Genomic DNA, 27259 nt, shown 5'->3' on the forward strand with positions numbered 1-27259 from the left:
CATAAAGCTTATGAGTCATAGAATGAAAATTTGGGAAAAGATAATAGATAAAAGAATAAAAAATGAGACATCGGTATCTAAAAACCAATTTGGATTTATGCCTGGTAAATCAACTATGGAGCCAGTATTTTGTGTAAAACAACTAATAGAAAAGTTTAGGGAAAAGAAGAAAAAGCTGTGTATGTTATTTATAAATTTGAAGAAAACGTATGATAGAGTACTGAGAGAGGTTTTAAAGTTGACATTAATGAGAAAAGGAGTCCCGAAAGGTATATTAATATAATAGAAGATATGTATGATGGCACTTGTATCAGGGTAAAAAGCGTAGGAGGAGTAAGAGAAGGTTTTCGGGTAAGAAAAAAAGGGGATCAGGATACTGCTTTAAACCCTTATTTATTCTCTATAGTGATGGATGAAATTATTAGAAAAATACAAGGAGAAGTGCCATGATGCATGTTGTTTGCTGATGATATAGTGATAATAGGAGAAAATAGGGAGGAAATTAATCAAAGATGATTAATTTCTAGCTTTAAAGGCTAGAGGCTAAAGGCTAGAGGTGTGGAGATCAGCTTTTGAAAAAAGGGGTTTAAGAATAAGTAGAAGTAAGATAGAGTATATAGAGTACGAGTTTGACAAAGGAGAACACGAGGTAGGTGAAATGAAGAGGTGAGTGACAATAGGCGAGGACTTGACTGGAGAGGAGGAGAGTTTTAAGTATTCAGGGTCAGTTGTGCAAAAGAGTGGTGATATTGACGAGGATGTAAGACACAGAATTAAGTGCGAGTGGTTGAAGTGGAGAGAAGCGTCAGGCGTCTTATGCGATAAAAAAATTCCAATGAAGCTGTAACATAAATTCTACAAGACTGTAATAAGGCCAGCTATGATGTATAGTTCAGAATTTACAATTTATGAGGTATTTAATACCTAAATCCTTACTATAACTTTTTATAGGATTTTTTGATAATTTGTAAAACTATTAGTGTAACTGTAAAATTATAATTATAGTTTACATTCTATTCACATTTAGTCAAAAAATGTAACTGTTTTAAATTTATTATAGATAAAAGAATTCCGATGAGACTGAAAGGTAAATTTTATAAGACTGTAGTACGACCAGCTATGATGTCTGGTTCAGAGTGTTGGACGGTTGATAAAAAAGTAGAGCAGAGATGAGAATGCTTAGATGGATGAATGGAGTGACTAGAAAAAATAGAATAAGAAACGAGCAAATAAGAGGGAGTATAGGAGTAGCGTCAATCGTGGATAAGATGAGAGAAAATAGATTTGGATGGTCTGATCATGTTATGAGGAAAAAGGAATCGGAAGCTGTAAGAACAGTTATAGAAATGAATGTTGAAGGAAGAATTGTAAGAGAAAGACCAAAAAAGAGATGAAGGGATTGTTTTAATTTTAGTCTTTAAATCTCTAGGTGTAAATAAAAACTAATTTTAATTAAATAGAAATTATGTTTATTCTATAATACAAGAAAGCACACTTTTATTTTATATTTATTTTAAAATTAAAACAACAACTTATTTATTTATCAATGCAAACATTATAAAAGCAGTGTTACCACTGCAACATCTCTTTTTTTTTTTTTTTTTTTATAGAAATTACTTTAAAATTAATTTTGCTATCAATTAACAAAAATAAATTAACAATAATACAAGTACAAAATAATACACATCATTTTATTAAAATACATAATCATTATACTTTTGTGGTTTTTTGATTGTTCGTTTATTTTTTACTACATTATTATCATTCAACTGTACCTCACTACTTTCTTTATTATCTATAGGTTTATTATTAGTTTCCTCTCTTGCATTTGAAAATCCATCATTATCCTCCTCATAAATTTCAATATTTCTCCTCCTTTTTAACCATTTCACATTTCTCCTAATTACACTTCCTGTTAATAATTTAATTAAGAAACTTCTAGGATATTTGAGTTTTTTAATTATAGTTCCAGGTTCCCAAACCTTTTTGAATTTATCTTGCACATATACTAGATGTCCTTCCCTAAACTCATAATTATTAAATTTAGCAGTTTTATCATACCATTCTTTTTGTTTTTGTTTATTTTTTAACATTTCATCATAACATTCTACAACATTTGGTTTTAAGTTATTATCTTTCACTATTAATGTACTCCTAAGTTCTCTACTTTGTAAAAGTTGGGCGGGGCTATAAGATAGACCAGCAACGGGTGTATTTCTATACATAAGTAAACACAATTCAAAATCCAAACCTGTATACAAGCACTTTTTTAACATATTTTTAGCTATCCCAACTCCTTTTTCTGCAAGCCCATTGCTCTGTGCATGCTGTGGACTTGTGTTGGTAATTTTAAAATTCCACTCTTTAGCAAACTGATGAAAGTTAACACTACCAAAAGGCATATTATCAGCTACGACTTCATTTGGTATGCCAAATTTACTAAATACTTCTTTTAACTTAATTACTACTGATTCACTTGTTTTAGAACCTAATTTAATAACCTCTAGCCATCTAGAATAGTAATCCTCAATAATTAGGTAATTTATTTTATTATACTCAGCAATGTCTAGTGCAATTTTATAAAATGGAATATTAGGTATAAAATGTGATTTTAAAGGTTCTTTAGTTTTACTAGAGCTAAATTTTAAACATACTGGACAAGCACTAATCCAATTTTCTATCTCATTGTTTATACCTGGATAGTAAAATAATTGTTTTGCTCTAGCTTTTGTTTTACTTATACCAAAATGTGGTTCATGAAGCTTTTTAATTATATATTGTCTCATAACCTTAGGAATAACTAGTCGACTACCATAATAAATTAATCCATTCTCCAAGTATATTTCATTTCTCAATTTCCAATAATGTTTGAGTTCACCCTCACACTTAACCTTAAGCCAACCTTTTTTACAAAATTCCATAATTTGTTTTAACACCTCATCATTTCCAGTATTTCTCTTAAACTCATCCTCCTTATCATTTGAAAAATTAATTTGTATTTCACTAATTGCATGAACTACATCATTTACTATCGTTTCACCGGTTACATCTCTTTTAATATAATTCCTGCTTAACAAATCAGCTACATACATTTCTCTACCTGGGAGATATTTCACCTTAATATCATACAACATACATTTCATTCGTAATCTCCTTATTCGATTATTGGGAATTTTGTTCAGTTCTTTTAACATAATTGAAACAAGAGGTTGGTGATCAGTAAACACAGTCACTTTTCTTCCATAAATCAATGAATGAAACTTAGTACATGCAAAAGAAATAGCAAGCATTTCTTTTTCTATTTGAGCATATGTTTTCTCAATTTCACTCAGACATCTCGATGCATAATATATAGGCCGCTTGTTTTGGAAAATACAACAGCCCAAAGCCCCCTCAGACGCATCACATTGTATTTCTAGGTCTTGATCGTTATTAAAATTAGCCAATATTGTCACATTACATAGACTCTCCTTCAAATCACAAAATGCCCTTTCACATTCAACACTCCAATTCCACAAAACATTCTTTTTTAGAAGCTCTCTAAAAGGTTTTAATCGTTCCGATAAATTAGGTAAAAATGCTCTTAAATAATTTATCATTCCTAAGAATGATTGGAGTTGTTTTTTATTTATAGGTGTTGTTAACTCTTGTATAGACTGAATTTTATCATTATCAGGTTTTACTCCCTTTTCATTAAAAATAAATCCTAAAAATTTAACTTCATTAGTTGCATATTGTAATTTCTTTGAATTAAACTTAATATTATATTTTCGAGCTCTTTCCAATACTCTACAAATAATTTTATCATGTTCCTCTCTAGAACTAGCACACACTAATAAATCATCAAAATATATTAATACTCCTGGAATATCACCAAAATATTTCATCATTAGTTTTTGAAAAATCTCTGGTGCCATTGACAAACCAAATGGTAAACGCTTAAAACTATATGATCCAAAAGGACTACTAAAAGTACACAACTTAACAGATTCAGAATCTAATTCACAATGATAAAAACCTTCTTTTAAATCAAACAAACTATAAATACTTTTATTACTAAGGACAGATCTCATATCATCCAATAGGGGTATTTGATACATTTCCCTTACCACATATTTATTAATTTCTCTTGGATCTAAACATAATCTGAGAGATTTATCAGGCTTTTCAATAATTACTAAATTACTTTGCCACTCACTTGGTTCACTGCTTTCTTGAATAATATCTAGTTTAATCATTCTATCTAGTTGCTCTTTTAACTTAACCATTAATTTATTTGGAACTCTCCTAGGTGGATTACATTTGGGTATAACACTATCAACTAATTTAATATTTATTTTATCAGGAAATTTCCCTATACCTTCAAAAACATCCTTATTTTTAGAAATAAAATTTTCCTTTATATTATCCCTTATAATAGTTTCAATCTCATTCACATCTTTTTTAATATAATTTAAAGCTATACATGCTTCATAACTTAATAATGGTAATCCCTCATAATTTACAATTTCAAATACTCTATTACACTTATAATATCCATTTTTTAATTCAACTAAGACTTTACCATTCGATTTTGTTAAATAACCTCCAAATGATTTGATTACAACATTACTATTATCAATATTTACATTTTTTAATTTATTAAACAATTTAGAAGGCATTACATTTAATTCAGCACATGTATCAAGTTTTATACTTGTTTTATAATCATTAATTATAATTTCTCCAATCCAAGATCTATTTTGTTTTTTCACTTCTTCTGAACACATGATTTCAAGAGCATCTAACGACACATAATTCTCAACACTATTAGCATTCTCAAAACTATTTACTTGTTTTTTACTATAAATAAATTTTTTATCCTTTTTACACATAATTTTAAAATGATTTACACCACCACAATTACTACATATTTTTTTAAATGCTGGACACATATTAATTTTATGACTTTTGCCACATCTTGTACAATTATTAATAAAATAATTTTCCTTATTACTAATTTTTTTAGACAACATACTATTATTTTTAAAACCTGATTTTGAATTTGATTCCTGTGCTGACTGACCATATGAAACTGTTCCATGACACTCCTTTTGATTTGTTTCAATGTTGAATAATGACCTGGTGCTTCCTTCTTGTATTGTTTTTCTGTTGATTTCCATCTGTTCCGCTGCCCGGCAGTGATTGACTACTTTATCGAGTGACAGGTCCTCTCTCAACAAACTAGCCTGGACGTCTTTGTTGAGTATTCCTAACACAATTTGTGTTCGTAACAATTTATCTTCACAAGTTTCCAAACCACAAGTTTTGATCAATTTTCTTAAATCAGTATAAAAATTGTCGAATGGCTCTTCCGCTCCTTGCTTACGCGAAAAAAATTTATAATGCTCCATGATTTCATTTTTTCTTGGGATGCAATAATTTTCCAATGCTTTTAATATTTCACTTACTGTTTCAGATTTAATTTTAAGTGTATTATACACTTTTATTCCGTCTGTTCCAATTAAGTTCAACAGAATCGCTGCCTGAGTTTCTTCTTTTTTCGAGGAACACTCAGTTGCATTATAATATATTTGGAATTCCTGTTTAAATATTTTGAAATTTTCAATCAAATTTCCAGTTAATTTCAACGGTTCCGGTTTGTTGAATTCCATTTTACATCCACTTTAATCCACAAAACTTTATATTTAAATTTTTTTNTAAAAAAGTAGAGCAGAGATGAGAATGCTTAGATGGATGAATGGAGTGACTAGAAAAAATAGAATAAGAAACGAGCAAATAAGAGGGAGTATAGGAGTAGCGTCAATCGTGGATAAGATGAGAGAAAATAGATTTGGATGGTCTGATCATGTTATGAGGAAAAAGGAATCGGAAGCTGTAAGAACAGTTATAGAAATGAATGTTGAAGGAAGAAGTGTAAGAGAAAGACCAAAAAAGAGATGAAGGGATGTTATTAAATGTGATATGAGGACGGCTGTAGTAAGCGTAGATGATGAGGGAGATCGTGTCAAGTGTAAGTTTAGGATTAGGATGGCCGACTACAAGTAGTTGGGATAAAAGCGAGGAATAAGAAAAAGATTAGTGTAACTGTAAAATTATGATTGGTAGTTTACATTTTATTCATATTTAGTCAAAAAATGTAACTGTTTTAATACTGAATTTATTATAGATATATTTGTATAGGGATAGCTTGGAGATATTTTTATGATAGCTATAGATCCATACTCTATTTCATAAGTTTGGATAATAGACTTGCCGGGAAACTTCTCTACCACATTGCTATATTTCTTCTTTGTCCCTTCAATACATTCAATTTATTTGTGAGGACTGCAAATTTTTCTATGTATTAGTGTAAATTAGTTATGTAAACTATGTTAATGATAATTTGAGAGAATAATGATGAGAGAAAATAGATTTGAATGGTTTGATCATATTATGAGGAAAGAAGATGGGAAGCTGTAAGAACAGATATAGAAATTAATGTTGAAGGGTGAAGAGGTAGAGGAAGACCAAAAAAGAGATGGAGGGATGCTATTGAAGGCGATTTGAGGACAGCTGATGTGTGAGCGTAGATGATGTAGCAGATCGTAGCAAGTAGAAGTTTAGAATAAGGGTGGCCGACCCCAAGTAGTTGGGATTAAGGCGAGGAAGAAAAAGAAGAAGTTGAAAAAGATAGTTTTTGTAAAAAAGTTTCTATTTTAAATCCACCCCTGTGAGCAGGTTGTGTTAGATATTGGTTGTCTATAAAAGTAGAATAAAAAACAATATAGCCTCCCATATTTTTTACACCTATGCAAACTATATACAATTATACAGAGTGTTTAGTAAGGAAACGAGTTCTATTTTTCTCATTGTTTGTAACAACTGATCTGATTCCTTACTTTAAACATTCTGTATACATAATATACTAACAATTTGAACAATAAAATTACTTAGCAGTATTATGTAATTTTAATTGTGCAATGGTTCATACAAATACTTTCGTCTTAAATTTTATATTTTATATTAATTTTATTTAATTTAATTTTAGATTTTATATTGATTAAAAAAAAATTGAAGTATAAATTAATAATTACACAAAGATTTTTTATTCAATTCGTTTATTCTTATTTCGTTGTAAATTATGATAACAACTAAATAATACTTCGTGATAGTGTTACAAAGTGAATAAAAATGTACGAATAGTTAATATTAACCTGAAAATGGTATGCAATTTACTTATTTTTAAGTATTACTAAAATTAAGTAATTTACAAATTGTAGCCAATAGTACTGCTACAATTTGCTAGTTTTTTTTTCCCATTTAATTGGAAATGGATATTAAATCACATGAAAATTCCTTTAACATACAAACGTCAGATCCTTGGTCAGTACATGTAATAAGTCCAGAAAATAAATCGGTAAACGTTCACTTTGAAAATAATTTTATTCCTATAGAGCAACAAACTAAATCTTTTCAACCTTTACCTGATACTGAAGAATATTTACAGTGTTTGGGTAAGACCTGAGCTATATGAGATTTTATTGCATGTATATGTTATGTAATAAAGAAACACTTATATGTGTTTTGTATATAAACTTATATGGTATCTTATTTTTATTAACATGAATATTGTTTATTAGAACGTAAACTAGATAAGTTAAAAAATTGGTCAAAGTCTGATCAGTCAAAGGGCAGACAGATAATTGATCAGTTGTGTGACGCTCGGAGAACTTGCCTTGAAAATTTAGTTGATTCTAATCACATTATATTTGAACAAGATCATTCAGACTTACAACCCTCAGGTTTGTCTTCTTGGATAAATCCAGAACAACCATTATCATCTATTGAAACACAAAGGTTAATTGAACCTGATACCCAAGATGAATGAATTTTGGAGCAGACGAACTTGTGTAATACTCACAGGTGCAAGTAAAGGTATTGGACAAGAATTAGCTGTCGAAATAAGCCGTCTGTTAATTCCTGATTCTGCTATGGTGTTAATTGCCAGAAGTACGGTTGGTCTAGAAAATACTAAATATATGGTTAATAAAGAAAATAAAGATATATTTGTTGAGGTAATTTTTTTTTATACATATATTTTTAATAATTAAATATAAGCTATTAGTTTTTAACCATTTTATTTTATAATATTACAGTATTATAGTGTTGATTTATATAATTCTAATGCTTTAATGTTTGAAAAAATTCTTGAGCCTATTGATCAATTAAAATATGAACTTTATTTGCTAATTCATAATGCTGGATCAGTTGGTAATCTTGATCATCTAGCAGCTGATATGAATGATCCAGACGAATGGAATAGGTATAATTAATTTTTTGTTAAATTTTTATTGTACTAATCTATTACTTAAATTGTTATAACTAATAACTTTACATTATGAAACCATATAAAGGGATAAATATAGCTGATTTACAGTTTACTAAAAGTCAGATATCTTACTAAGAATGTTTGAACCAGAAGTGTAGGTAAGGGGTATGTGTTTAAAAGCTCTCATTACAAAATTATTTACATCTTATCAAATTATAATGAAAATAATGGTATGAAGATTTCTGTGATATCAAAATCATCCCATAAATAATTTATAACTACGCCTCTAGTTTGTACTAATTATCTATAATCTTAAAAGATGTTTTCGAACTAAATACTTTGATTATAATTATAATAATTTTTAAAAATTTTTTATTTAATTTTATTATTTTTAAGTTTTTAATGGAATAAGTATAAAAAAATTAAATTTAACAACATGTTAAATTAAGCGATTTTGTTTTGAATGTCAAGAAATACATACAAAGTAGATTATATACTTTTTTAGTTTTTAGGTAAATATTGTATTATACTATGAATTGTTAACTAAATGATAAATATACTTAATAGATCATTTTGCCAAATATTGGAATTATATCAGAATCTAATAGCATAAAAAACAACAAAATTACATTTTATAACTCTAAAAATTTTCTATTAAAGATTATAAATATATATATTTATGAGAAATAATGAATTTATAAAATAATGATCATTATACCATTATAAATATATGAAACAATCTTTTAAACAAAATTTAGACTAAAATTTGTATATTAATTCAAAATTGTGTATAAATATAGTTTAGTGTCCAAATATTTAATTTTTTTAATAATTATTTTTTAATATCATCCTCTTATATTAAAAAGTTACCTACTAAAACAATTCAATTTTCCCAAAGCAGGAAAATGTGATATCCCCCTTTCGGGACAACACTGTTCATATAGCCTTAAGTATACTCTTGCATAGAAAATAGTTAATAATTTAATATATTGTTATATTATATATTTTTAGATACATGTCATTGAATCTGTACTCAGTTGCATGTTTGACAAGTGTATTTTTAGCAAAATTTAATACTAAAAAAACTGAAAAATGTATCGTTAATATAACGTCATTGTTTGGTATTGAGGCTAAACAATCAGTTGGTTATTACTGTGTTGGCAAGGCTAGTAGAGAAATGTATTTTCGAGTTTTAGCTAAAGAAAATCCAACTCTCAATATTCTAAGTTATTCACCTGGTAATTTAATATTATTTTATAGCTGCAATATTGAAAGAAGTGATCAATGATCTTTTATAATTTTTAAAATACTTACAAATGATAAAATACTTTAAATTAACAATGCTCATTAGTTAAATTTTTTAGAAATTTAATATGTTTTTCTTCCTTTTGGTGTAGTTTTAAATTATAGTTTCAAAATATAAAATAATAATGATAAAATTTTCATTTAGTCACTTCTTGCATAGCAGTGACTATGTTATTTATTATTTAATTAAAAACATGAATATATCAATTAAAATAATTTTCAATTTTATTTTTTCAAGGACCAATTTTGACTGATATGACTATGCAAATATCTGCCAATTGTAAGGATCAAAAACTTCGTGAAGAATATAAAATAATACGCGAGAGAGATTGGGTAAAAGTTGAAGATACTTGCAAAAAGTTAGTCAATGTATTAGCCATGAGGAACTATCAAACAGGAAGTCGTATTGATTATTATGATGTATAGTTTATAAATAATAATAATCATCTTTATCTTAACTTTGTTTAATCCACTTAAGTATTATATATAGATTTTAATTTATGAATATTATATAATTATCAAAATTTATCATAATGCTAATTATTCATTTTTATTTTAAATTTTTGTATTGTAAATTTAATAATAATACATTATTTATGCATTTGGTATTAGACTATATTATATTTATAGAATAAGAAAAGAATATAAATATTTTTTATCAAATTAATTGAAAAATATTCAGTAGTGTTGTTTTATTGTTGATATATTGAAAATTGGTTGAACATTTTATAATTAATCACATGAAAATTATCAGATTTTGCTAATAAATGAGGATATTTATAATATTTAGCACTGCTCCATTACTAAATATGCCACATCATTTTCAAATATATCAAAAAGAAAATATGAAATTTATTTATAATAGTTTTGTTCATTGATGTAGCAGAAATTGTAATCTATGGAGTTTAAACCCTGCTATTTTATTTTTATTGATTTATTAATTGTTACACAAATTCTTTTTTTAAATAATTGTTTGTAGTCTTGAAATAAATAAAAACAGTACTATGGGAGACTAAATAGTTGAAATTACCATAGATTCAAATTTGACAGTGATTAAAGTGACTATCAAAATACTTTTAATGAATTTTCTTAAGTTCTGTTTTACAAAAATAACTTTTTTTTATTAAGTTTTATGATACAAGATGTTTCATATACTTCATTTTTTAATCACAAGAGAAAATTGGTGTTAAAAATTATTACACAGTTAATAAATTTACTGAGAATTACGCAGTACTACGCCAAAAAAATGTCAATTATTAGCTATTATATCGATGAATATTGTTTTATAGTTTGTAAAGTAAAATATAATTAATATAAATACCAGTAGAATTGAAGATGCTTGATAGAAATTGAACTTATTACACAAGAATGTGTAAAAAATTAAACCTTTTAAAAATTTTAATTAATAAGCCTATTTTTTAATGTAATAGGTGGGAAAAAGTAGCCACATAAGCTTAATATTATTCAATATACCTATAATTTAAGAATTATATAGTTAGTAGCAATTACCTAATACACAACAATAATACATTATTAATATATTTTAAAGTTATTTAACAACCGAAATTTTACAAATAGGTACACATTTAGTTAAGTAAAAAAAAATACATACATTATTAGAATCTAAAAAATATAATAATTATTTTTTTGTGAGGGGGGAATAATACTAATTTTAAAACTTTATATCACATATATTAGACATTTTTATAATAGAAATAATTTATTAATATTCAACAAAATAATTTTAAAGATAATTTTAATTACAATATTTTTAACAAGTTAACCCTTGACCTTCATATTTTATCACTAGCTGTCTAATATATTTAATAGAAATTTCATCTAAACCTAATTGCTTTGCTTCTTGGTCAAATTGTTTAATTCCTCCTTGACCAACGACATAACCATTTAATCTAGCAGCAACATGAGAATTTATAAAATCAGCTCCAGTCAGAAGACCCAAATCTCTGCATAAACTTTTGTGTTGCTGTAATCTATATTTTTGATGGTAGCTACAAGTAAATAAAAAAATATAATTTTATGAATAATAATTGCTATAAATCCTTAATAAATATAAAATTTCTTACTCTTCTGCATTAAAAAATTGTTCAGCAGGTTGCACTTCAGTAAGTATATTTAAGCCTTTTTTTTTTTTTTCATTTACTGTCATCTCAGCTTCTAATTTCTGTTCATCACTATGATAGAAAATGTATGATGAATACTAAAAAATAATATTTGATTAATTTCAATCACTTAGAAAGTACAAAAATAAAAAATGATGTCAGAAACAGACTAATGCCTAAGTGACAAATAATCTCAATGATTTACAAAAAAAATAATATCATCCATAGCTTCTAAAAATTAGATCCTTAACCCAATTTTTTAAATTATTCTACTTGCAACACTGATTTTGGATTTTAAATGAAACTAAAATTATGTTGATACAGCTATATATTTTTGTCATATTTAAATATACTTATTGAATATACAATATGATATAAAAGGTGATCTATAAAGAATAAAATACTCTTTTTCTTGGTGCCTATTTAATATTTTAAATTTTCATAAAGAAATAATTGTTTAATTCAAACACTATAATAGTATTATTACGTACTATGTAGTTAAATTAATATTTTTTTTTGACCTTTGGGGTTAAAAAACATTATTTTAATTTTCATTATTGAGATCCCCTATTTTTAGGTTTATATTAAATAAACAAGTATTATATGAAAAAAATTGTTTTTCTCATAATACTTTTAATTTAATTATTGTTATTATTGCTCGTTTAAATTTAACAATTTATGAGCAATTTTCTGTTCATAAATTGTTGTTTAGCTTACAGTAGTCCTCATTTCTTCATTGCTTATAAATACATTTTTATTGACAATTGTCATTATAATATCTATCACTCATATTATCACAAATAAATACTAATTATAAATGATGACCTATTTATAATTCAAATGGTTGGTCAGATACAAAAATTGTAAGAACAAAATTTTTTGAAATTTTGTTATCATATTTTAATTAAACAATACATTTCTATACAAATATTGATAATATTAAATAGTTCTGAGAAAATGAGTATCTTATCCTTAATATACACTGTATAAACATAGAGTGGGGACTAAGTAATTCTAAAAACTCAGAAAAATTATATTTTTAATATAAAAAAAATGTGAACTATTATTCAGTGGTAAACATTAATTTAATAATAGAATTTTGTAAATACTGTACTTCTTTTAATATTATATCACAATACTTTAAACCAAAGTTAGGAATCAAAATGATTGTGTTTTTTAGAAAATTTTTACCATATTTCAAAAGTTAGTTGACTTATATTGAATTTATAAGAATAGTAACTGTAAATTTCTAAAGTATTATGAAAACTTTTTAAAACCTTAACTAAACTTAAAATTTGAGAGATAACAGATGAAGAACACAAGGTAGGTGAAATTAGGAGATCAGTGACAATAGGCCAGGACGTGATAGGAGAGGTGGAAAGTTTTAAGTATTTAGAATCAGTTGTGTAAAAGAGAGATGGTATTGACGAGGATCTAAGACACAGGAATTGTTCATAATAGACCAATAGGTCTGAGTACATGGGCATTATGTCAACCTCATTAATAACTAAAAAAACTAAACACACAAGATTAGATGGATGAGTGGAGTGACCCAGAAGATAGAATAAGGAACGAACATATAAGAGGAAGTATAGGTGTAGCATCAATCGTGGATAAGATGAGAGAAAATAGATTTAGATGATTTGATCATGTTATGAGGAGAGAAGAATCGGAAGATGTAAGAATAGTTATAGAAATGAATTTCGAAGGAAGAAGAGGTAGGGACGACCAAAAAAGAGATGGAGGGATGTTATTGAAGATATGTGATATGAGAATTGCTGATTTGAATGTAGATGATATGGGAGATCGTGTCAAGAGGAAGTTAAGGATGAGGGTGGCCGTCCCAAGTAGTTAAGAATAAGGCAAAGAAAAAGAAGTAAAAGAACAAGATAACAGATATTATAACAATTATAAAAATTTATACTTGTTTTGTAAATTTTGCAGTTGGATCATGATGGTCCCAAAACATTTTCAATAAAGTTTTATAAGATATAGTTTTTGGATCATAGACTATGTGAATAGCTTCTGTGTAGTCACCACTAAATTGGAATAAACAAATGAGTAAGTTAATATTATACTGATCAAAGTTGGTAATAACACTTACATGTTTCTGTAAGTTGGTGTAAATCCAATAGTACCACCAGCATAACCAACTCTTGTAGAAATGACACCAAGAGTAGATCCAAAAAGACTGTCTGGAGCCCAAAAACAACCCATAGCAAATGTTGCTTTATCAGATGGTATATCAATATCGTGTAAGGATGACATAATCTAAACAAGTTATTAATATATTTTATCAATTTAAATTAATATATATATATATATATATAATAATTAAATTAAAACATGTATATTAAAACTATTTAAATTAAAACAAATTATTGTAAAATTACATAAAGTATGCAACAATTAGTTAATTTTCTTTTAGGAGGGGGTATTGAGAGTTTTTAGGGCCACTTGTCATACATCCAGCATTCCATTCTGATTAAATGCTAGCATTTTTTAATCTGTTCTTTCTCCTAGTTCTTTTATATTATTCTTAACTACATCTTTCACACTTATTTTTGATTTTTTTTTTCTGTTGGGTTCTTCTCTAGAACTAAGTCAAACAATGGATTTTGGATTCTCTAAGCATGCCTATTGTGCCTCTTATTTCTGATTGATTCAATACATGATTGGTTATAGGTATTAAGACTGACTAAAACTCTTCATTTTTCTTTATCTTCCAGTCATTGATTACACTATCTTTCACAGATCCAAAAAATATCTGCAGAATTTTCCTTTCAAAAAATACAAGTCTACTATTATTGGTTTTACAAAGTTCCCAAATCTCTGTTCCATATATTACCAATTGGTTCTATCAAGGTGTATCTGATTATAATTTTAAATTTCTTGTTAGAGATTGAGCACCATACAACTTTGCTAGTCCAAAGAAGCATTTGTTTTTAATAAATAATATATCACAACTAAAATATGACTGATAAAAAATTATATAAACTATATAGAGAATGTATGAGTTATTGTAAATCAAAAGACAACTTGAAAATTATAATATAATTTTTTGGAAAATAACCAAATTATTTGTACAACATAGAATTACATACATAATATATGTATTTCTGTTATATGGTTATATAGTTTAACAAAAATATTTATTGTGTTGATTTTTTATCAGTTATATTTTTATAAAATTATCACAGGTATTTAGAATAAAATATTATTATTCATTTGGTTTATTAATTGTTATTATTTATTTTGTCTTTTACCATTTTAATTTAATTAAAATACATGCATAACTACAATAGTTATAAATGTAACTTGGATTGCATGTTTTTGCACTAAAACACCTTAAAAATTAATTGGTATACTATTTTAAAAAATGAATAAAATTGTTCTAAAAAAAAATTGTTATTTATGAACTATTGTTTGGTAAACCCTAAAAAAACTGTATGAATTATAAATTAAGTATGAAAAATGTAATATAAGAATTACCTAATTGCCTAGTTCAGATTCTATAATTGTTACAAAAGTTCAAGGATGGTTGATTTATTTGATAGCAGCATTGACCTATATTAGTACCCAAAAGTGGAAAAGAATTTAGAACAAGGTTAAATAAATAATAATGTCGATTTAAGTAAAGATATTTTTAATTAAAAATCATTTAAATTGTTTGTATAATGCAATTTTATGTGATATAACACTATAATTTGAAAATAAAAATCAAGTAAAAATAAATAATTAAAAATAAATTAATATTTTTCTAAATAATCTAGAGCTTTTATATTAATGTTAAAAGACTGTTTTTAAAGAACTTACTCTTACTTCTTTGCTCAAATTGAATATTTTTTTAATAGTTCTTAACATAAATTCTTTATGTAAATGTATAGAAATTTATACAGAATCAAGAATTAAAATTAGATATAAGATTAAAAAATTTTTTAACTTAAAAAATGATAAAATTACACTCTATAATGAATGTTCAAAGAAATAAATTACTTCGATAAACTAAACACAAAAAATAATAAATAAATAATGAAACTAAAAATTGTAGAGATGATGTAAATTAGTAATGACCAATAAATATCTATGTCTACTAAACATTTACCAGAGTATTATCAAAATAATTCGAAACCCTACCAAAGAACGGAGATGAAGGACTACTGAAATGAGGTCGCAATTTACGATGATTACGAAGAAAAAATATCTTATAACTGAAACATTGACAAATGTAGTAGGAATAATAATGATGGCTGATGTTAAAAGTCAACTATTAGAGTGACTACTACCAATATTTATGTTTCTCTATAATACACCATACACTTATCAATCATCAACTCAGATAAAAGAACGGGACACATAGATAATAAAGAACGGATAGATCCTTTCTATAGTTATAGATCACTGGATTTAAAAGAGAGCACTCTGGCGGACAATGAGCTAATGAGTATCGGGGCACATATACGATAACTTATAAGAATATTTTACAAAAACTCTTTAAGAGCTCAAAATAAAAATCTCAAATGTTAATTTCAATATTTAATAGCTATCTTCATAATAAAGGCTATTTAAAATAAAAAAAAAAAAAAAATAGCTATCCTATTGCAAATAAATTCATAATTCTTTTTTTTGTGTCTGTTACCACTTTTTCTCAGCTCTCACTGAACCGATTTCTTTAACCATTCGTCAAAAGATTACAAATTGTATCTAGTCGAAGACATTACCCTCAAAATTTGAAAAAATTTTCTTCGTTTGCCATAAATGGAGGAAACTTCCAAAAAAATTACAATTTTTCAAATAGGTAAATTTCGAATTTTTTTCAATTTTTTTTACTTAAAACTGCTATAACTTTTTCAAAAAATGAACAAATCAATACAACTATTTATAGATGCTTGATGTCTTTACCTATCATCTGGTACATTTTTTTTTATAAATCTGACCCTTTACCAGCCCACAGGAGGGGATTTAAAATGACAACTTTTTCACAAAAAATTTACTTTTTCAACTTAACTTTTGAAAGTGTTCCGGAAAGTTTGACACTTTTATATGTATTTTAAATTAAAGCTAATGTAATGTACTTTATAATGGGGAAAAAAATTTTCGGACTTTATTTTGTCTTCACGGTGAAAATGGCTACCAAATGCTATTTTTGTGTGAAAATTCTCGATTTTATTTTTTACATTTTTAGCTTTATAATGCTATAACTTTTTAAAAAATGTATGGATCAATACAATTTTTTCATGAGAAGTAGTATTTATATCTCTTTTTCATTCGACATACTTTATCTTAATCAGGATATAAAAAGGGAAATAGCAGATCATGCAACTTTTGGAATAATCCACCAATTGTTTAAAATTAAATACTATCTAAAGATTTGAATCGAAGGGTTTTTTATGATAGTGATTTTAATCACTGTCGGATATCATCTATACTTAATCCAACTAGGCCACGTCACCACTGTGCCGCGACCCCCATGTGATGGGTTTTAAAATTGAATTTATAAGAAATATTATCTTGTTATTATCTTCGTCTAGGATAAAGTTTCAAAATATTCGTCCCCTCCATAATATATATAGTGATTTTCTTAGTTTTGTATTTTCACCAAAATTCTCTTAAAATAAATCTCATGATTTATATTATGACAAAAAAATATATCAATGATGGAAAAATTGCTCAATAGTAAACTAAAGATATGCATTTTTTTTTTTTGCTTAATAAGAAAACTTATATAATAGAAAATATATATTTTAGTAACCTAATAGATACTTATTCACTCACGTAATACATTTTGTTATTCTATCGCATAATCTATAATTTATTATTGTTTCGTCATTTATTAAATATTTAGTATGGAATCCATTAAATGCAATAGTGTATTAAATTGATCCTAAAAAGTGTGAGGCTAATATAAAATTTATTATTATTTGTAAAGGAATTGGTTGGAGAAGTACATCAATTGTTTGAGTAGATATTTTATACAATAATTTTGTAATATTAAAATAGAAATATTTTTTATCTAAAAACGTCCATTTATTGTCCTCTCCTTTAAAACACTTCTGCTACTATCTGCTTGAAAAACTACGAGAATTCAACTTTTACAGAGTAAAATACCTATACATTATTTCTATACTCATTATGATAACGAAACGTCATTATGACTTACTGTATTTACTGTGAGTGATAACAAAAACAACAGTATTTTATTTTAACTTTTAATTTATGTTATTAATTTACTATTAGTCTTTATTTATTTATATTTTTTAACGTTTGTTAGAATTTAGTATGTTTTTTTTTTAATTAGTATTATTAAATTTTTACGTATAGTTATGTTATTGAATACAAATGAAAGTATTAACTATGCTAATTAGATTAATAGAAAGGAATGGTGTCATACACGTTACAAAGGTAGCCATCTGTTAGATGAAAATCATTTTATATTTGAAAATTCCAAATACATATTTTAAAGAAGTCAAAATGGATCATGCAGACCTTGTTTTGGAAATGACCCATTTAGAACGCATGCCTACTGCTGATAGATTGGCTTTAGCGAGACGACGCCGAATACAGCAATTAAGATTATGGGCTCAAAAAGACCGAGAAAAAATAAAATCATCTCCTTTACGAAATAATAAACATATATTTTTTAGTGATAATGTTATGCTTTTAGAGGCAGCTTCTCGAAATGATATTGATGAAGGTGTACTAACATTTATATATTTTTTTATAAAAACTTAATCCATAATACTTAATTGTTTTTTTAGTTAAAAAACTATTAGAAAAAGGAGTAAGCCCGGATGCTACAAATGAAGATGGACTAACAGCTTTGCATCAAGTAAAACAAATAAATTAATATATTTCATTATGTGATAAATATAACTAGAAAAATAATTTTGAACCTAAAATTTTTGATTTTTTTTTGTAAAGAAAAAGTTGTACTTAAGTATATTTATAATGGTATAATTTTAATTTATCAGGTATATTGTATGCTCATTATCATTCTTCTAGTTATTTTTATGCAAAGTAAATTTGTATTATGTCTCTTATTAACTAATAAAATATTTTCATAAAGTGCTGTATAGATGATAATGAACATATGATGAAACTCTTAGTAGAATTTGGTGCTAATGTTAATGCTGAAGATAGTGAAAAATGGACTCCATTACATGCGGCTGCAACTTGTGCTCATTTACACCTTATTAAATATCTTATTGACAAGTAAGTTATCCCAAGTAGATATATTTATCGAAATATTGGTACAAAAGGGACTTATTTGACCAAGTTCCTAAAATTGTCAATAGTATCCTTTAGATTCCATAAAAATTGTAAGCTGATTTTATACATATATATATATATATAGAGAGAGAGAGAGAGAGAATGTTTAGTTAGTAAGAAAAAAGGTATCTATTTTTCTCATTATTTGTAATCATTGATCTGTTTCTATACCTTTTGAATAATCTTTATATTTTTTAATTATGAAGTTATACTGACTTAATGAATTATATTTAATTTTGATGTAAATAATAAATTTCAATAAATATTAAAAATGCTATTTTAGTGGAGCTAATTTATTGGCTGTTAATGCTGATGGAAATATGCCTTATGATATATGTGAAGATGAATCTGCGTTAGATTTAATAGAAAGTGAAATGGCTAGAAGAGGTGTAACTCAAGAATTAATTGATGATACTAGGGCCACAACTGAAAATAGAATGCTTAGAGAATTACAATTAGCAGTTAAAGATAATCAAAGTTATTTGCTTGAATCATATGATCTCCAAGAAGCTACACCAGTAAATTATGAAATACAATTTTATCAAAAACTCAATACCATATAAATAATATTTTAATAAATGTATTTTTAGCTACATATTGCTGCTGCTAATGGTTATTTAAAGGTAGTTGAGTATTTATTGGACCACCATGTTGCAATAGATGTTAAAGATTCTGATGACTGGCAACCAGTACATGCAGCTGCTTGTTGGGGTCATGTAAGTTTCATATCTTTTTTTAATTTCTTGGAAATATCACTTTCATAAGTTTAAAAATGTTTACTGTTTAAATCTTGATGCTATACTTGAATTTATGTTTTAATCCAAAATGTATTATAAACATAGAAATCCTATAATCTTGTTAAAATAATAATAAAAAATTAATAATTTTAGCTTCAATGCGAAGCTGAGAAGGTATTGGTTTTACTATATGTTTTTTTTTTTTGTGTCTGTTACCACTTTTTCTTAGCTCTCACTGAACTAATTTCTTTCAACGATACGTCAAAAGATCACAAATCGTATCTAATCGAAGACATTACTCTCAAAAATTGAAAAAATTTCCCTCCATCCCAGTATATAGGGAAAATCTACAAAAATATTACAAATTTAAAAATTGCTAATTATCGACATTTTTTCAATTTTTTTTACTTAAAACTACCATAACTTTTTTAAAAATTACCGAATTAATATAATTTTTTTTATAGATGCATGATGTCTTATTACTAAATGCATTTACATTAGAAGCATTTTTTATAAAAAGACAGTCAAAATGTGAAAACAAAAAAAACTAAATAGCATGCATACTTTCAAATATTTATATATGACATTTTTATCTTAATGATATACCTCAAATATCTTCTACAATTCCCCGAACAGTTTTTTGATATCTTTTTTTATATTGCTAATCAAATTTTCTTTTCATATACAATTAGTTATGTCAAAAAAAAATAAATACTTTTCAATAATTAGATAGAAGTTTTGGAAATGTTAGTACAAAATGGAGCTGATTTGAATGCAAAAACTAAAAATGAAGAAACACCAGTTGATATTTGTGAAGATCCAGATTTACGTGAACGCATATTACAGTTACGCAATGAACAAGAATCTAAAAAAGATGTGCAAAAATGGAAAATAAGACGCACACAGTCTAATAAAACAAGAGCCCAAACTGTTAGAAGAACTTCTATTAGAGAAAAGACTTTAACATCTAAAAAAGATGCTGTAGAAGAAGCTAGACTAAGAATAGAAGCTCAAAATGTAATGAAATACTTTTAACTTATTAAAATAGTTTATATATTTTTTCTTATTATCTATTTAAAATAAAATTTTGTATTTCAGTTTGCAAAAAAATTTTCACGAACATCTAGTGATTTTGAAGGTGATTCTTCAATTGATTCATATGTTCCAGTATCAACAATTCCAACCACTGAACGATGTGAGCCTGAAGGAGAAAATTTTTTAATAGATGAAAAATCTCAATTGGAAAAAGTAGAAGTAACTCCAGCTACTGAAACATGTTACACTACAGAGAGTGATGGAAATATTAATATACATGTTTCTGTCACAATTAATGCCGGAACATTAGCTGAGTTAAAGAAGCAGAGAGCACAAACTCGTGCTTCATCAGTTTCTATTTATAATAATTCTGATTTAATAATAGATTCGGAACCTGCTTTTAACCGATTTGCAGGTGATACAGAAGATATTATTGTAGGAGATCCAATAAAAGTTAGAAGAAAATGTTGCATTATTTGCTAATTTAACAAAATATTATTATGCAAATAATATTTATTTATTATGCACTTTTTAAACACTTTGTGTTTTAAAATCATTTTATACTTATATTATAATTTTAACTATTTCCTTTTTTATGTACTTATACATCACTGAAACTATTTCCGTCCATTAAATATATTTTTGTAATATTTTTTAGACCCATTAGATTTAATTGTAGTCATTTACAGAACTGTGATAAATTTTTCTTATTATTTTTTTTATATTATTGTGTTGGCACAAATCAAATTTTTTTTATATATTTTTTCAGTATTACCTTTTTTATTAAAAAAATGTTACACTTATACAGTTAATCCTTATGTATAAAAAAAATATTTTTATGATTTTTTTTTCATTCTGAGTTAATAATTTTGTATTAAAGTTCTATTTTTGTATTGATAGTTGTAATTGATAATTATTTTGAAAGCATGCAATGGTAGTTAAGAAATTATTAAAGGCTATAAATTTGTATAATAAGATCTTAAATGACAAAAATTGAATTTCCAATAATGATTAAAAAAATATATTAATTTATACAGAATTAATTTTCAAACTCTCTATGTCTATCTTATTTTATAATAATAATTTAAGATGTACCACTGAAATATAAAATGATATTTAAAGATGTATTGCCAGAAGCATTGTGAATAAATAACCAAAAATCCATCTTGATTAAAAAGTAGACATTCAAATAAAAAGTAGAGTAAAAGAGATAAAAATATTTAGGGGTAAAATTATTTAGGCGAAAGATAAAATAATTGGTTTTTTATCTAGATAAAATGCTGATAAATTCCTATTATTCATTTATTAATCATATTTTTAATGTTTTCACTAATTCATTCAGGCAAAATAATTTCTATTTATTGTAAACAATAAAAAGAAAATTTTCCATCACAATATACATTACTAAAGCATATTTAATTTTCACTATTAATAATAAAAGATAAATAAAAATTAACTAATAATAAATACTACTTATTATAGTTTTATAGAAAATGTTATTATTTTTTTTGAACTTAAATGTGGTTTATTATTAATACTACCCTATTTTTTTATAATTAAAAATTGGCTAACGACTAGTGGCAACCATTCTTCTCTATTTAATAGTAAAAAAAAAAACTAATCATTATTTAATTTTAACTTATTGAATGTACCCTTAGGACTTAATAAACATAATATTTACAATGGTTTATAAAAATGAATAAATATTTTTGGAAATTAAAGTCAAAAATCATTTATTTTTTGATAAAAGTGACTAATTTTGACGTGTTTTGCAAATCAACGGAACATTTACATTACTAAAAACTAAATCAAATTTGAGGTGTTTTTATATACTATACGATTGAAAAAAGGAAGAAGTTTTCATAATTTATTATTGATGAGTAATCAATCTTTTAAGTTAAAAATCATGTAATTTTTGATAAATATGGTAAATTTTTTAAGTTTATTTTAAATACGCACCGAAGTGTTTAACAATAATGATTTTACTTATTGTCAGATATCAATCAATATTCCCAACATTGATTGCCAGCAAACAAACAATGATTTACAATTATTTAAACTTGAATAAATGATTTCTATAGAATTTACAATTTATGAAGTATGTAATACCTAAATCCTTACTATAACTTTTTATAGGATTTTTTGATAATTTGTAAAACTATTAGTGCAACTGTAAAATTATAATTATAGTTTACATTTTATTCACATTTAATCAAAAAATGTAACTGTTTAAAATTTATTATAGATAAAAGAATTCCGATGAGACTGAAAGGTAAATTTTATAAGACTGTAGTACGACCAGCTATGATGTCTGGTTCAGAGTGTTGGACGGTTGATAAAAAAGTAGAGCAGAGATGAGAATGCTTAGATGGATGAATGGAGTGACTAGAAAAAATAGAATAAGAAACGAGCAAATAAGAGGGAGTATAGGAGTAGCGTCAATCGTGGATAAGATGAGAGAAAATAGATTTGGATGGTCTGATCATGTTATGAGGAAAAAGGAATCGGAAGCTGTAAGAACAGTTATAGAAATGAATGTTGAAGGAAGAAGTGTAAGAGAAAGACCAAAAAAGAGATGAAGGGATGTTATTAAATGTGATATGAGGACGGCTGTAGTAAGCGTAGATGATGAGGGAGATCGTGTCAAGTGTAAGTTTAGGATTAGGATGGCCGACTACAAGTAGTTGGGATAAAAGCGAGGAATAAGAAAAAGATTAGTGTAACTGTAAAATTATGATTGGTAGTTTACATTTTATTCATATTTAGTCAAAAAATGTAACTGTTTTAATACTGAATTTATTATAGATATATTTGTATAGGGATAGCTTGGAGATATTTTTATGATAGCTATAGATCCATACTCTATTTCATAAGTTTGGATAATAGACTTGCCGGGAAACTTCTCTACCACATTGCTATATTTCTTCTTTGTCCCTTCAATACATTCAATTTATTTGTGAGGACTGCAAATTTTTCTATGTATTAGTGTAAATTAGTTATGTAAACTATGTTAATGATAATTTTTACCTTACGTTGTTCGCCCATGCGTACGTTTTCCGAATTATAATTATTATTTTAAAATGTACAAAAAAAATAAAGTCACAAGTATTTTCTTAATGCTCTTAATAACATTTTTTTTATTGTTGCACATAATAATATACACATGTATATAAACTTAACAAAAGATAAATCACAGGCGAATTAAACAAAAAAATAGTAAATGATTCGTATCACAACGGACGTCTACTATTATTTAATATAACCACAATTTAAATCTTAACAAAATTGTCGGAAAACAAACAGGCTTGTGTAATATTTGGCGGATTGTAGATCGGTAAATAACCGCCACACGGATTAAAATGATTGGATAATCATTTGAAATACAGACATTTTTTAATACTATATTGCTTTCATTCTAACTTCTAAGTTAATTTCATAAACACAATTTTTTGATTCACTACAATAATACTCGATATTACAAATGCAGACCGCGTTAAAAAAAAACTTGCGTAGCAGTAGGTATAGTTTGTGCCAAAGTAGGTGTGAAATACGTATATATTACAATTATTATAAATTGATTAATTATAAAATGCTAGTGCAAAATGCATGTTCAAATTTCCTGTCAATGTTTTATGAATTCATCATTTGCTTCACAGTCTTTAATTTAATGTAAAAAAAATATCATAACTAACACTGGTAACATTATTAATAATTTTTCAAGAGATAAAAAATCATGTTAGTTTTATAAAAAATCATTAATTGTAAATGCAATTGTCGAAATTAATATAGACCAATAGAATTGGTATATATAGACTGTATAATAGAAACAGAGGTAAAAAACAAATACTGATTATAGAATTTAGATTAATTCCAACTACTTTTAGAATAAAAAAAACTACAATATTATTTTTTTAAATGCATTAAATGTTTCTATTTTTCTTACAAACAGGAAAATAAAATTTTATTATAATAAAAGTATTTTTATACGATATATATAGACCGTAATTGACAATTTTCTTTCTACATATATTTTTATTGAGCTAACTACTAGTTGTTTCACTTCTCATATATTCAGACTAGGGTGTCCCCCTTCATCAGTATATGTGATCGATGAATTATATTAATATGTTGAGAGGGCAAATCGTCTACTAAAATTTGATAATTTTTCTTAGAGTTACTTCACCAGTGAATGAACAGTTAAGTGTTTTTCATCTTTTAAAGTTCTTTATCAATTTATATTTTGATGTCATAATTTTAAAGCTAATAAATGTATCTCGTCTGGAAAATTCTCTATAATATTATTATACAATTATTTATAATTAATAAACAAATAAATTTAAATTTATTATTTTATATTAAAAATTGGAATTTTCCAGTGAATGATCAGTTTATAATATTATATCAAAATTGTTATATGACAGTAGGAATTGATATAAATATTTTTTTGTTATAAAAACTACTAACAACAAATTGTTACAATCAGATTAGAGATTTTTTTATTTAAAAACTAAGTAGTGTTCATCATTGATGATATTGCCCTACTATGAAACGATATAGTTAATCAGTATTTGTATTATTTAATTTCATCTGTTTCTATTAACTCAAACAAACAGTTAAAAATATATATATACAAATCAAAATAGAAACATAAGAAAAAATTATTAAGAAATAGATAGTCAGAAATTTTGATTAAAATGATTGTGATGACACAGTGATAACATTAGAATGATTAAAAGCCAAAAGTGAAGCATTCCTTATATCTAATCTATGGCAATTAATCCCCTCATAAAGTCTAATAATTGATTTTTTACGTAAACTAATGATGATAAAATGAGCATTTCTCATGATTTATATTGTAAAATGTTCTCTTATGAAAAAATGAGAATCGCGTTAAAAAAAAATTATTCCTTAAATTATACTTGTTACTTAATATAATTAAATGTCGTCTAGAAGCCCTGTGCTTTCATACATTATGTATGTGTGCGTGTGAGTACAGTCGTTTGTTCGGACAAAATTATCGGGCTGTCCATTTATCTTATAGTAGTATTATAAATATAATAACAATAATAATGATAATAGTAATAATACTAGTAAAAAAGGCTTCAGAGCTTATTGTCTGACCGACTGTTTAAAACGATTACAAACAATTATTTCAAAGAAAAATTCACTGTAAGTTTATCGCAAACAATCTTACAGACGGCCGGCTACGAATATCTTTTGTCATCGTTGGCATCGTTCATTGGCGGAGGTGGTGGACAGATATATATGGGACCAGACGATTGATCTTGGAGAAGATCTTGAAGTAATGCGACTTCGACGGCAGTTGTGTCAATGACACTGTTGGAGCGCTGTTGCATAGGACTCTTACCCGGAGAACAATCAGACAAATTGTCTGGTATTAGTTTTTCAGTTTCTGGGTCGACATGTGTCATACGTCTTATACCTATTCTATGACTGGTAGGGTTGTTTTTTATCCCAACGGATGATTGCACCGAGTCTAGCTGTGATTGTGGATGGTTCATTGAGTTTTGGTGCCGTTTTAGAATAGACTTAGATCTTTGGTGCTTTTCTGGTGAATGGCTAATTGATTCAGCCGACACGGATGGTGATGATTTACCACTTTTTCCTAAAAAAAGATTAAATTTATTTATTTATATAAATTTCCCCATAGACATAGTCTATATAGGATACAAAATTTAATTTATAACAAATATAATACAATAAATAAAGATATAGTTAGATGTCACAATTAATAAATAAATAATAAAAATAATATTACTAACAATAAAAAAAAACCCAGCACAGGGGGGTCGCGGCACAGTTGTGACGTGGTATAGTTGGATCAAGTATAATGATATCTGACAGTGATTAAAATCACTATCAAAAATAAACGCTTCGATGCAAATCTTTAGATAGTGTTTAATTTTAAAAAAATTGGTGTTTTATTCCAAAAGCTACTTGATGAACTGCTGGTTCCTTAATATCTCGATTAAGATAAAGTATGTCGAATGAAAAAGAGTTTATTAAAAAATATTATTTTTCATAAAAAAATTGTGTGGATCCATAAACTTTTCAATAAGTTATAGCATTATAAATTTAAATATAATATGAATAATAAAATCGAGAATTTTCACACGAAAATAGCATTCGGTAGCCATTTTCGCCGTGAAGAAAAGTCCAGAGGTCAAATTTTTTTTTTTCAAATTAAAGTATATTACATTAGCTTCAATTTAAGATATATATAAAAGTGTCAGACCTTCCGGAACACTTTCAAAAGTTAAGTTGAAAAAGTTTTACTTTCTATATGCATTTTTTATATTTGAAGCCCCCCCATATATAGGGAAATAGTCTGATTTAAAAAAAAAGTATATGCAATGAAAGATGTATATAAATACTACTTCTCATGAAAAAATTGTATTGATCCATACATTTTTTAAAAAGTTATAGCACTTTAAAGTAAAAAATGTAAATTATAAAATCGA

General features: G+C 26.1%; 5 protein-coding genes across 16 annotated transcripts in view; 2 read left to right on the forward strand and 3 right to left on the reverse strand.

Moving 5' to 3' along the window:
• Positions 1 to 1406: 1406 nt before the first annotated feature.
• On the reverse strand, positions 1407 to 5695 carry LOC126901484 (uncharacterized protein K02A2.6-like). Its single transcript, XM_050677952.1, has one exon. It carries the CDS (start codon positions 5652 to 5654, stop codon positions 1695 to 1697), a length of 3960 nt encoding a protein of 1319 aa, XP_050533909.1. The 5' UTR covers positions 5655 to 5695; the 3' UTR covers positions 1407 to 1694.
• Positions 5696 to 7042: 1347 nt separating this feature from the next.
• Positions 7043 to 10217, forward strand: LOC126901493 (sepiapterin reductase-like). Of its 4 annotated transcripts, XM_050677964.1 has the most exons (6): positions 7050 to 7365; positions 7437 to 7496; positions 7623 to 8057; positions 8139 to 8305; positions 9323 to 9549; positions 9855 to 10217. In XM_050677964.1, the coding sequence occupies exons 3-6, from the start codon at positions 7863 to 7865 to the stop codon at positions 10040 to 10042; spliced, it is 777 nt and encodes a 258-aa protein (XP_050533921.1). In that variant the 5' UTR covers positions 7050 to 7365; positions 7437 to 7496; positions 7623 to 7862; the 3' UTR covers positions 10043 to 10217. The 4 variants fall into 4 exon arrangements, with proteins under 4 accessions (XP_050533922.1, XP_050533921.1, XP_050533920.1 ...); XM_050677965.1 differs by lacking the exon at positions 7437 to 7496 and having other exon boundaries at positions 7043 to 7205; XM_050677963.1 differs by having other exon boundaries at positions 7050 to 7496.
• A 922-nt stretch (positions 10218 to 11139) lies between these two features.
• On the reverse strand, positions 11140 to 16087 carry LOC126901495 (peptide methionine sulfoxide reductase). 7 transcript variants are annotated; one of them, XM_050677973.1, is made up of 6 exons: positions 15874 to 16085; positions 15229 to 15303; positions 13841 to 14007; positions 13661 to 13775; positions 11701 to 11834; positions 11140 to 11625 (listed from the first exon to the last, which is right to left on the reverse strand). In XM_050677973.1, exons 3-6 carry the CDS (start codon positions 14002 to 14004, stop codon positions 11388 to 11390), a joined length of 651 nt encoding a protein of 216 aa, XP_050533930.1. In that variant the 5' UTR covers positions 14005 to 14007; positions 15229 to 15303; positions 15874 to 16085; the 3' UTR covers positions 11140 to 11387. The 7 variants fall into 7 exon arrangements, with proteins under 7 accessions (XP_050533930.1, XP_050533928.1, XP_050533927.1 ...); XM_050677971.1 differs by having other exon boundaries at positions 15559 to 16085; XM_050677970.1 differs by having other exon boundaries at positions 15553 to 16085.
• Positions 16088 to 17892: 1805 nt separating this feature from the next.
• LOC126901487 (protein phosphatase 1 regulatory inhibitor subunit 16B) lies at positions 17893 to 21320 on the forward strand. Of its 2 annotated transcripts, XM_050677957.1 has the most exons (8): positions 17893 to 18138; positions 18200 to 18430; positions 18495 to 18565; positions 18803 to 18948; positions 19289 to 19523; positions 19596 to 19721; positions 20472 to 20759; positions 20841 to 21320. In XM_050677957.1, exons 2-8 carry the CDS (start codon positions 18208 to 18210, stop codon positions 21258 to 21260), a joined length of 1509 nt encoding a protein of 502 aa, XP_050533914.1. In that variant the 5' UTR covers positions 17893 to 18138; positions 18200 to 18207; the 3' UTR covers positions 21261 to 21320. The 2 variants fall into 2 exon arrangements, with proteins under 2 accessions (XP_050533914.1, XP_050533913.1); XM_050677956.1 differs by having other exon boundaries at positions 17894 to 18430.
• Positions 21321 to 23684: 2364 nt separating this feature from the next.
• Positions 23685 to 27259, reverse strand: part of LOC126901485 (potassium voltage-gated channel protein Shab) — a 33651-nt gene continuing 30076 nt past the window's right edge. The window contains exon 10 of one of the 2 annotated variants that reach the window (XM_050677953.1): positions 23685 to 26403. In XM_050677953.1, the coding sequence (XP_050533910.1) occupies positions 25982 to 26403 (422 nt within the window). In that variant the 3' untranslated portion in view covers positions 23685 to 25981. The remainder of the gene's footprint in view (positions 26404 to 27259) is intronic. The other variant, XM_050677954.1, reaches the window with a different exon arrangement.

Source organism: Daktulosphaira vitifoliae, unplaced genomic scaffold (assembly GCF_025091365.1).
Source record: "Daktulosphaira vitifoliae isolate Bord-2020 unplaced genomic scaffold, ASM2509136v1 Scaffold_3, whole genome shotgun sequence".
In the NCBI taxonomy this organism is placed as follows: Eukaryota; Metazoa; Arthropoda; class Insecta; order Hemiptera; family Phylloxeridae; genus Daktulosphaira; species Daktulosphaira vitifoliae.

Bases quoted from the DNA above. Each gene is read 5' to 3' on its own strand.
- LOC126901495 (XM_050677968.1), bottom strand. From the start codon at position 15,600: ATGTTAAGAACTATTAAAAAAATATTCAATTTGAGCAAAGAAGTAAGA. The intron at 14,008-15,552 runs GTAAGTTCTTTA...TAACTTGTTTAG, and splicing joins ATTTGAGCAAAGAAGTAAGA to ATTATGTCATCCTTACACGA. The intron at 11,835-13,660 runs GTATAAATTTTT...ATTATTTTTTAG, and splicing joins CTGCAAAATTTACAAAACAA to TATTCATCATACATTTTCTA.
- LOC126901484 (XM_050677952.1), bottom strand. From the start codon at position 5,654: ATGGAATTCAACAAACCGGAACCGTTGAAATTAACTGGAAATTTGATT.
- LOC126901487 (XM_050677956.1), top strand. From the start codon at position 18,154: ATGAAAATCATTTTATATTTGAAAATTCCAAATACATATTTTAAAGAA. The intron at 19,524-19,595 runs GTAAATTATGAA...ATGTATTTTTAG, and splicing joins ATCTCCAAGAAGCTACACCA to CTACATATTGCTGCTGCTAA. The intron at 19,722-20,471 runs GTAAGTTTCATA...TTCAATAATTAG, and splicing joins CAGCTGCTTGTTGGGGTCAT to ATAGAAGTTTTGGAAATGTT.
- LOC126901493 (XM_050677965.1), top strand. From the start codon at position 7,863: ATGAATGAATTTTGGAGCAGACGAACTTGTGTAATACTCACAGGTGCA. The intron at 8,306-9,322 runs GTATAATTAATT...ATATATTTTTAG, and splicing joins GATCCAGACGAATGGAATAG to ATACATGTCATTGAATCTGT. The intron at 9,550-9,854 runs GTAATTTAATAT...TATTTTTTCAAG, and splicing joins TATTCTAAGTTATTCACCTG to GACCAATTTTGACTGATATG.